At 42.8% G+C, this 11,030-nt stretch overlaps 2 protein-coding genes across 3 annotated transcripts; both read left to right on the forward strand.

Annotated features, from left to right (window-relative positions):
- The first annotated feature begins 919 nt into the window (after nucleotides 1-919).
- LOC101783244 (very-long-chain (3R)-3-hydroxyacyl-CoA dehydratase PASTICCINO 2A) lies at nucleotides 920-4,611 on the forward strand. Of its 2 annotated transcripts, none has more exons than XM_004968160.3 (9): nucleotides 920-1,067; nucleotides 1,184-1,295; nucleotides 2,193-2,211; nucleotides 3,017-3,105; nucleotides 3,427-3,480; nucleotides 3,781-3,861; nucleotides 3,992-4,073; nucleotides 4,160-4,208; nucleotides 4,312-4,611. In XM_004968160.3, exons 1-9 carry the CDS (start codon nucleotides 997-999, stop codon nucleotides 4,385-4,387), a joined length of 633 nt encoding a protein of 210 aa, XP_004968217.1. In that variant the 5' UTR covers nucleotides 920-996; the 3' UTR covers nucleotides 4,388-4,611. The 2 variants fall into 2 exon arrangements, with proteins under 2 accessions (XP_004968217.1, XP_004968218.1); XM_004968161.4 differs by having other exon boundaries at nucleotides 3,791-3,861.
- A 2,926-nt stretch (nucleotides 4,612-7,537) lies between these two features.
- Nucleotides 7,538-10,290, forward strand: LOC101783934. The gene is made up of 2 exons (XM_004968162.4): nucleotides 7,538-7,698; nucleotides 8,047-10,290. The coding sequence occupies exon 2, from the start codon at nucleotides 8,325-8,327 to the stop codon at nucleotides 9,936-9,938; it is 1,614 nt and encodes a 537-aa protein (XP_004968219.1). The 5' UTR covers nucleotides 7,538-7,698; nucleotides 8,047-8,324; the 3' UTR covers nucleotides 9,939-10,290.
- Nucleotides 10,291-11,030: the final 740 nt, after the last annotated feature.

Below are 11,030 nucleotides of genomic sequence, written 5' to 3' on the forward strand. Positions count from 1 at the left end.
ATGTCATATCGTATGTTTGGATATTATTAAATATAGTCTAATTACAAAAATAATTGCACAGATATAGTCTAAATCGCGAGACGAATCTATTAAGCCTAATTGGTCCAGGATTTGACAATGTGGTGCTACAGTAACCATTAGCTAATGATGGATTAATTAGTCTTAATAGATTCGTCTTGCGAATTACTCCATCTGTGCAATTAGTTTTGTAATTAGCTTATGTTTAGTTCTCCTAATTAGCATCCGAACCTCCGATATAACCCTGCTAAAGTTTAGCACCTCGTATCAAGCACCCCTGAATTGCACTTGCATTAACACTAAGCCTCAGACCACCCCTTCTAGGCTTCTACTCCTATCACCACCGTTCTGCAGCGGCCGCGTCAGCGGAAGCGCCGCCCTAATGCAGTAATGCCCAGGAATCGGTCGACAACGACAGGTATGTAGGCCTTGCTGCGCAAATCTCTGATCGCCGCTGCTTCAGCTACGATCGTCTGTATGTATCCATTGCCATTGCTTGAGCTCTCTGATCACCAACCTAGCATCTGTGTGTTTTACCTCTCTTATGCATGGCATTGTCCGCAGAGCTTCTACTGTTCATTGTGGCAGGCTAACCTCTGAAGTCTGAACTGAGAATGCGTTTTAAATCGAGTTGCTGGATGACAAAAAAAACATCCTTATTTAGGACGTGACCACTGATGTCAACAGGGTCTTAGTGCAAGGACACTGCCACATGCTTTTCAACTGATTCTTCCTGGCTTGGCATCTATGCACGTTTTATTTTATTTCAGAATACAGGATAACCACCCGCTATTCGGAAGAATTTTGCTAGTCACATGTTTGGATTTAGCAGGGGTGGTGGCTGGTGATCAGTAGCAGCAAACATAATTGCCACTTGCTGATAGTTATTTGAAGCATGTAATTCATGTATGTTATTAGTTCACAGCCACCACAATAAAGCCATGGCCATCTGAGCGTCTTCCTCCCTGCAACTCTTCAATGGCGGAAAGCAGGTCAGCGGCTCAGCGGCTCTACCTCTCCGTGTACAACTGGGTTAGCTTCTTCGGATGGTCAGTTGCTCCTCTGCTTGTTCAAGCTCCAAATCTGTTTTTCGCTTCTTGCATTTTGATTGGTGGGAGGTCTGTTGGATTGGACATGGGCCTCTTGTCGGATTTGAATTTTACAGGGCGCAGGTGCTATACTATGCAACCTTGGCACTGTTAGGCGGTGGGCATGAGACTGTCTATGCTGCTGTCAAGCTGCCGCTGCTGTTCTCACAAACTGCAATGCTAACAGAGGTAAATCATAGTGTAGTCATATAATTTATCCAACACCTTGATGCGATCCTAGATAAGGTGACAAGTAAAATCTAGAATTTGAAACTCTCTGCCGTCATTGACATAAAAACCCACACAGATTTGGTAAACAGATTCAGTAATTTTTAGTCTTAATTAAAAAAAATTGTATCAAGCTTACCAATATGGTACCAGCCATCTTTAGCACATGGTCGATGTAACATGTTTGAAATATGTGCTAGTGCAGGGTAACACTTGGACAGATATATTCCAACGACAAACTTCTTTGTATAGTATAGTATAGTATACTGCTATGACGACCCAACGATAAACATATGTATTCGTCCAACAGGCGCACATAAAAAATGGATTTAAACACTAAATATTAAACACAGACCAGATCCAAGGAAAGCGCTCTATAAGGCTTACTGGATCAATTACATACTTTGGTACTGCAAGATTGCCCAACTGAGTGGTCATTGGAATGTATTTGTTTCAATCATTACCAAGCACCGGGACATATTTTCGGGAAAGGAAATATTGCAGTTAATATGTGAAAAAAATGACCAAGCATGAGTTGGTAAAACAGCTGCACAAATTTTTTGTACGGGACGAAGATATTCAATAGTATCCGTAGAATCTATGTGTGTATTTATGCCAATATTCGGAGAACAATTCCCATTGAAGCATTTTATCCATTTCTTTACTAACAATAAGAAGAGAGGGTTTCTATCAATCTTCCAACTTCATTGTTATCTTTTATATTTGTGGCCCTAGAAGAAACTTTGTAGAGTTCCTTGAAGCCTTCTAATTACGGATTATCTCAGTTTTTTATATTTGTTTGCACATGTGTACTAAATAATTTGTGTTTGACTGGTGATGGTGTCGCTGGTAGTACAGATTCTTCATTCTATTCTAGGTAAGAGGCTTTTCCTTTTCTCCCATTTATGTCTTTTTTTCACTATCCTTTGTTAATCTTAATTGTGGTTATTTCGTGCAATTTTTATTAACTGGCTTTCTGTATGAACCTAGCGCCTCTAAAAGAAATTCTGCGTGAAAGTATATCATCAATGGAAAATAAGTTGGCCAGACATAAGTCGGGATATAAAAAAACATAAATTTAAATATAATGTAAAAACATAACTTAGAACTCGTTACTGCATGTATTTAATTGTTTTTAACCTTTTCCTTCATAAAGAAAGAGGCATAAATAGATCTTTTTTATTGAGTCTTGAAAGCCATGCACCTTTGTTTCAAAAAAAAAAACATGCACCTGGCGCTTGGTGAAAAAAGTTAGTAGCTAGGAAATACTTCAGTCCTATGATGTACCATATTCTTTAAAAAAATAACATTTTATGTATTTTATTTAATAATAAGCCACCTAGAACTAATATTTAAATATTAGATAAAAAAGTAAAATAAATAAATATTTTGCACAGCAGTTGGTCCATATACTAGATTCGTTCATATGTAAAGAGATCCTTTCAAATGCTGCACAACAAAAAGTTGTGAGTGCATAAACTGTTATTGCTTTTTCTCGATAGCCTATACTTTCGATCTATGCTCTAATATATGATACAAGGAGCAGCTTAAATTTTGAACACATCTATGGCAAGTATTAAATTTCAGAAATTGCCATGTCAGTTTCAATTATGTTTAAAAACAATATTTCTTTCCTCTTAACTCGTTTATTTATTCTGCAATGATACATGAACTGCTCAAAGGGTTTGTGAGATCTCCAGTCATTGCAACTTCTACCCAAGTTTGTGCAAGAACCTTAGTTACCTGGGCCATCGTGTGGACCTATCCTGAGGTATCATCGGCTCATCATTAGCTCTTGATCTTTTCAAATTCCATAAACATTAGACAAGTTGGATTTGAAAGGACGTGCTGAATAAAAGGAAACATAGTTATTTGGTCAACTTCTAAACTAGTAAACTGTCAATTATGTTTAACTTCTAATCATAGGACAACCGCCGGTAGACATCACAAGTGCATCTTAGAAAAATATAAGATAATGCTATTTTTTCTTCATTTAACTTATTGTTTGTTGTACCCCCAGTTTCTAAGTAAAGACTTATTTGGTTAGTTTCTCAGTAATAATGTGTTGTCAATGTGCATGTTTGTCTTGCAGACACATTCTCACATCCTCATTACTTCCTTGGTCTTAAGCTGGTCCATCACTGAGGTACATACTACTTGCAACAAATGTTAAGCATAACTTCGTACACTCCTTTGACCCCTGTGTCAATTAATCAAGTGTCCAAGTGGGGCTCTAGTTCTCCCGTTATTCCCTCCCAAAAAAGAAAGAAATGTTCATCATATCACCTACTGTTACCCTTAGTTCGTTCCCGAAAGTAAAATTAAAGAGGTCGTGTTTTGAAGTTTCTTATGATGATCTGTTTTTTGAAGAAATCCTCATGATGATCTTGGTGTAAGAAATTGGTATTTTCTTCATTTTAGAGTATAGTTTATAGAAATTTGCTAGTTGAATGCAGGTCATCAGATATTCATTCTTTGGTTTGAGGGAGGCATTTGGAATTACACCTTTCTGGCTCCTATGGCTCAGGTAAGTACAGGTTCCGAATCCATCCCACTATTACACTCAAACTTCAGAGAAACTGATTTCCTTTTGTTTCTGCAAATTTGTCATTGACGTGGATTGCATCTTGTTATTTTCAATTCCCATCTTGTTAAAGGTACACCACTTTCACGGTGCTCTACCCTATTGGGCTTATCAGCGAGGTTGGCTTAATCTTCACTGCCATGCCTCACATGAAGGTAAACTTTGAGTACCTAAAGGAAACCAGGAGCCCATGTTGCTCATCTGGCAACGAGGTTGACTTACTTTGGCAACAACTTTACAGGGAAGTCTACTATTAATATGGGTTCCTTTAACCTTTCTCTACATTCCAGGTACCCTGCCTCACTATTTCCGACATCCATTCTGTGATCTTCATTTTAGCAAAGTAGGATCTGACATGGCACTGTTGTTTCATTTTTTTTTGTTTGCTCTCAGGATTCCCCTACATGTACTGTTACATGCTCTCCCAGCGGAAGAAGGCCTTGTCGAAGGCGAAAACCGCATAACCTAGCTAATACTACTCCGCACGAGCTTCGCCAGCCCCACAATAACCAGTGTATCTCGAGGATGCACTCAACACCTCATGTTAGTTCTTCTAAAAAAGAGGAACCTTATGGACCGTAGAATGTTAGAATATTAAGAGCATGGCTGTATCAAGGAATATCAATTAGCTTTTCCATTGTTAAACAGAAATAAAATCATAAGAGGGGACACTGCTTCTAAAAAGCTTTTGAATTAGGCCTAATTTTCTTTTTGTTTCTTTTAAAAAAATATACCTCAATAGAAAGAAGCAAGAGAGGATACAGTCACCATTCGTTTTAGGCAAACTAGACATGCAGTGGCTACTCACTCACCTGGAAAGTAAAAAGAGAGGATCTATAGCTGATAAGTAAGGGTAGGCAGAGAGATCAGAGATTGAGATGACCGATGAAAGGAGATCTTTCTTCAGCTGGTAGGTACGATGTGATGTGCCCTTCCGATCAGTACTTTCTCTCTACCTTCCCGTCGTCCAGTTGCATGCCGGAAAATCGTAAACGTGGTGCATGCCTCTACTCCTTTTTCGCCCGGTGTACTTGTTCTCCAGTTTATTTATGCAAATTGCGCATGCTTTTCCAGATCGTCCTGCCCGTACGTCTGGTGTCACAACCTGTCCATGCTTTTCAAGTGGCAGTGCGTGAGCATCGTAATCCTAACCACCACTCAAATCTTGTGTTCTGTTTACACTTCCAAGCTAAGTGTGCCATGTTGAGCTGCCGGCTTAGTTGTTCAGCTGGGATACGAAATGAAATGAAGAATTTTGGCGGAGGAGATCGTTTACCAGTGCGATTAAATCGCAGAAAAATAAGAAAACAAAATGGGAAAAATTGAATTGTATGTCAGCCGTATGAATGCCCAATGAGATGGTACTAACGGCTACATCTACTTGACCGCATGCTACATCAACTGTTAAAGAATTCAGGAAACCTGCCTGATGCAGGTGTAGGAAACCAACGGCTGGGACTTTGGATATCTCTGCCTAATTAAGAAATTAACTATGATGTAATAACTTTGTACTATAGGAAGAAGCCCAGTTTGTTTAGTCTTTGTTTTTTCATGTCTTGCTCCGGTTTCATTATTTGTTAATTAATCCACAACAAGAAAGTTCTTTACGTACTAAATAGTATGCCTCGACTTTTTTGGCTGATGTCGCGGTGGTTTTCGTCTACGTGGATTTTTATTAGTCAAGTCTGCCTGACATGGACTCTTAACATTTTGTAATCTGTTTGCTGCACTGCCCACAGTTCTGCATATCAACCAAAACCATGATCCATGTCAGTTTTATAACCATTATCATGCTTTGCGCCGAAGTTGTACACCGATTAATATTTAATAGAGAACCATGTTAGGGTTCGAAAGTTAATGGTTACATCAATAAGAACCGTAGCCGGACTTGAAGATTCAAAAGTGATAATCCTCACACTAACAAGAATAAAATGGACACCAAATCTGGTTATTATATATTATCCAAAATGCTATTCCATGGTCGGATATGCCATTCCTCGTCCATATCGTAGTTTAGTTTTTTTTCCTTCCCCATGTTCACCCAATGATTCATCATCGCTGGCGAAATATGAACTTTACCCTCGTCTCCATGATCCTAGTAGATCCATCCTATCTTATCTATCTCTTTTGGTAATAGTTACGGGTTTGAAGATGTTGACTTTAAAGTTAAGGATGGGAGAGGAAGTCGTGTCCGCAACCAAAGCATTTGGTGGGTAGGCAGTGGGGCGGTGCGGATGTCATTTGACAGGGTGGCAGATGATAGTACTGGAGTGGGTCAGGATGGGTACAGTGGTGGAGGCATAGGCCCCCCTCCCCAAGCCATGCAAATTTCCACTAAGAAATTCAAATTTTGTCTAAATTTTAACACTATTAGCACTTCTAATTAACAAGGTAAATTTTAAGTTTCTGCCTCCATCATTGGATGAGTACAACTCGCTCCAATGCGTCCAAAGCAGTGATGGATATGGCAGCAAAGATAAGAGAAGGAGGATGGATGGGCTACTCTCCAGGTTTATGGCGGGAGAAGAAAAAAGAGGAACAAATAATTAAGAAGAGCTGCCGTTAGATTAAACCTAATGAAGGTCCAACATTCTTAGAATTCGGATGTGGAAGGGATGGTCAAATGCAAAAGATGCTACAGTTCATACATTATAATTCCAAATGTAGATGGTAGCATAAGTATATTTTACAATTATTATCAACTAGGTAGGCTTAACAATAACCGAATAAATCTGAAAATAAACTAAGGCTATGTTTAGATCATCTAGAGATTGTGGATGGTAAGTTTAAAAGGCTCTACCTAATATAAATATGTCAGCGTTTTAAATTTTAGCTTTTAAGCCTAGATTGTTAACAATCCTACGACAAACTCTTACCAGCTTGTTCATCGCGAAAGACCACATTGTTCATTGAAATTTTCGAGGAATTACCTGCCATTATTATCCACCTATCCCAGCATTCGGAAGAGGGGCTAATTGACATTTAGCTAACAGCATCATAGACTATTAACATTCAATAGCAACAATTTCAAGTTTTTCACGCTCTCTAAGTAGATCCAAACACCGAAATATGATAATGATGATACGTCATTTGTCTTAAGATAATGATAACACGTCATGTGGCTAAAGATCATGATTTGAGTTCACCTGGCCATGTTTACCTAGGTCATGTTTAGTTCCCTCAAAATCCCAACTTTAGCACTATGCAAAAAGAAGATTCTCCATCACATCAAACTTGCGGTACATGCATGGAGTACTGAATGTAGACGAAATCAAAAACTAATTGCACAGTTTTGTTGTACTTTGCGAGACGAATCTTTTGAGCCTAATTAGTTAATATTTGGACAATAATTCACAAATACAAACGAACGCTACAGTGCTACTGCAGTAATTTTGGTTGTCCAAAGTTGGACAACAAGGCCCTCGCTCGCATCTACGAGGGGTTGATGACTTTCCCGTGGATTTTAGCGAGGATCCAGCCAGGGCCACCTGCACCGTTCCTTGGATTGGAGGAGAAGGAACGAAACGGAAACGCGGTTGCAGGTTGCGACCCGCAACGGACTTGCGGGACCCGAAACCCGTTGACACCCCGGACCCCTGTTGCCTCTTCTTCTCTGGGCCCTCCCTACCTGTCCTCCCCTTTCTCCTCCTCCTCCCCTTCCGGCCTACCCCTCTCCCTCCCCGTCGCCGGCGAGAGCTCGGGCGGAGACGCCGCAGCCCCCGCAGGAGAGCTTCTCCCCGGGGAAACAAGGGGCTTCCGGAAGGTTCTTCCTCCCCCAAGGTTAGATCAGGGCAAGGACTTCCCTTCTTCCTCCCCCCGACCCACCTACTGCTCTGTTTTCCCATCTATTATTTCCTCTCCTTTCTTTTTGTACCATCCCATGAAAATTTTTGGTTGGATAGTGGGGCTTTCGAGATCTTATCTGGTGTGGTTTGGAGAAATTTTGTTCCTTTGTTTCAATTTGGTAAAAATAGTTATCGAGTTCTTGTGGCAGAAACTCCGAGTTGCTAACGATAGAAAAGAGGAAATTTTCGTTTCGTTTCCGCGGTTTAGATGTTGATTCCTATGCAGTTGTCAGTGTTAATTTGACGAGGGTGAAAATTAATTTTCAATTCCATCCGTTTTCAGGGTTGTTCCTATCAGATTGGCCTGAGAGATCTCAATTTTATTCCGAAGAAGGGGTTTCTCACCACAAATCCCGATCTACTGGTGATAGAGAGCTCCATCTTTGATGAGACGAGGCTGCGGAAAACCCGTGGGCCTCCCATGGTCGTGGTGAACCTTGATTGGCGCATCAGGCGAGAAGGGGCAGCAGCCAGCAGGAGGTGACAGAGCAAGAAGAAGAGGTAGCTGAGAAGTAGGCAACAATAGGAAGGACGAAGGAGAAGGAGAGGAGGGAGCTCTCCATGGGGGAGCCCCTCCTCACCTCCCTCTCCATGGAGAACAGCAACAGCCACCCCTGCACGCGCCTCTCCATGGACCCTGCAGGCTCGCACCCGGCCTCCACTGGGTCCTCCGGTGGCGGCGGTGCCACCAATGGGGTTGGTAGTGGTGGTGACAGGGAACCCTTCGTCATTCCTCTGCGTGAGTCGGCGCGCCCTGGTGCGCCAGACATCAACCTCCCGCTTTCTGCAGATCCCTCCCAGCCACCTCCATCGTGGAGCCTTGACGCGTTCGAGATACTTGATGTCACTCTTGGAACACATAACTATGAATCTGAGGTTGTGCTTACACTTCCAAAGTCGACTGGCAATGGCAGTGCCACTGTCGGTGTCGGCGCGAGGAAGTGTGCTAAGCGAGGAGACAGCATTTGGGGTGCATGGTTCTTCTTCAATCACTACTTCAGGCCTGCGCTTGTGGAGAAGCCAAAGGGCAAGGTGACACGAGACGCGTCCGGGTGCATCTCGGGCTTCGACAAGTCTGACCTCCGCCTCGATGTCTTCCTGGTGCAGCACGACATGGAGAACATGTACATGTGGGTTTTCAAGGAGCGGCCTGACAATGCCCTTGGCAAGATGCAGCTCCGGAGTTTCATGAATGGGCATTCCAAGCATGGGGAGCCCTCTTTCCCATTCAGTGCTGACAAGGGCTTTGCAAGGTCACACCGCATGCAGAGAAAGCATTACCGAGGGCTGTCAAACCCGCAGTGCCTTCATGGGATTGAAATTGTGGTCTCACCAAATTTATCAGCAGTTCCTGAAGCCGAATTGAAGAGGTGGGCTGAACTTACAGGCAGGGAACTTAATTTCTCAATACCATCTGAAGCCAGTGACTTTGAGTCATGGAGGAATCTTCCGAGCACTGATTTTGAACTTGACAGGCCACATCCACCGGCATCAAAGAGTGCCGCACATGGATCTCATAGTCACAAGAAGGGACTGAATGGTTCAGGTCTCAACCTATCAACTCCACCATCATCAGATGATGGGATGGACCTTTCACCCAAATGTGCCAAACGGCGCAAGGATTTCTTTGGCCATGGTGTGGAGGAGGACTGTGTGATGGCAAACAATTCGTGTTCTGACAGAGAGCAAGAGGTAGAAGCTCATACTGGCGAGCCATCATGGATGCATGAGTTCACTGGTGTTGCAAAACATGCAAGCGGGCCTGTCACTGCTGCCAAGACGATATATGAGGATGATGAAGGTTACTTAATCGTGGTGAGCATGCTCTTCTCCGACCCACACAGTGTCAGGGTGACTTGGAGGAACACGCTGACTCATGGCATTGTGAAGATAACATGCGTGAGCACCGCCCGTATGCCCGTTATCAAGAGGCATGACAGGACATTCAAGCTGACAGACCCTTTCCCCGAGCACTGCCCTCCCGGCGAGTTTGTGAGGGAGATACCTCTGGCCACCCGGATTCCAGAAGATGCAAAGATTGAGGCGTATTATGATGAGACAGGAACTGGACTAGAAATCATGGTTCCAAAGCACCGGGTTGGACCAGAGGAGCATGAAGTTCAGGTGTGCATGAGGCCCCCGCACCTTGGCGACAACGATCTTGTTTTATCATAGAAGAGAGGAACAGTTAGCCTATAGATCTTCTGGTATCTTGCCATGAGATACCAGAATGTAACAGGTCGTGCCATGGATCAGTCAAATCCATCATCTTTTGCTGCTAAACATGTAGTTATAAGTTGATGAACTTCTGTTTCCCCCCATAAAAGTTGGTGATTTAGGCAAAAGTTTACCTCCGTTAATTCCCCTCTGTACCTCTGTTACCCATCACTATATTGGTGATCTCCTTGACTATCTGAAAGGCGGCTAGTTAAGATTCTGTGTATATTGAGATGATCTGGCCATAATAATGTTGATGTCTACTACCTATGATTGTGAGGTTTGGAATCGCGCAGTCGATTTCGACAAATTGTCTGTAATCATTGCCTTAACCGTTTTAATGTGGCTGTCTCGCTTTCATCCGAAACCAAATCAGTATCTGATGTGTTGATGTATTCATGATTGATGCACTCATATATGTGCATCATCATTTCGACTGAATCTTGGTTACCATGGTACTGAACTGCTGGTGAGAGACTTGTGCTTTTGCAAACAGTTAACAGGTCTCGTCCTTTTTCAGGTAAGCCCGACCTGTAATTTTGTGGACAACCTGAATGCTGTGAATTGTGATGCCTTAACCTGTGCTGCAGAAAGATCTCTCTCTACTTGAGAAGCAGGATATTTTTCAGGCTTTCGTGTGGCCAGTAGAGAGCCATGTAATGATCCTCTTCCCATGGGAGATTTGTGCCGGCATGGAGAAAGCAACGGCGAATATGCTCGCAGCTGGTGGTTCTCTGTGGCCAGGAGCTTCCGCGGAGGCGAGTGGATGCCCGGGTGGCAGAATGGCAGATCGAGAGCCTGAAACGGGCCTAGTTTGTGCTTCCAGTCGGCGCGTCAGATTCGACCATCTTTTGCTGAATTCAGAAACTCCGAGTTGGCACCGATTCTGGGACTGGATTTTGTGCCCAGAGGCCAGAGCTGAAAGTAAGAACTATCAAGTGCCAGCAGCAAACTACTGTAGCTCATACGACCTCTGAAGCAAGATTCTGAGCAAGTGTAACCTGGCAAAGACAGATGCCTTTCTGCTCAGCGCCAATTAGTATTAGATTC

Source organism: Setaria italica, chromosome V (assembly GCF_000263155.2).
Source record: "Setaria italica strain Yugu1 chromosome V, Setaria_italica_v2.0, whole genome shotgun sequence".
NCBI classification, from domain to species: Eukaryota; Viridiplantae; Streptophyta; class Magnoliopsida; order Poales; family Poaceae; genus Setaria; species Setaria italica.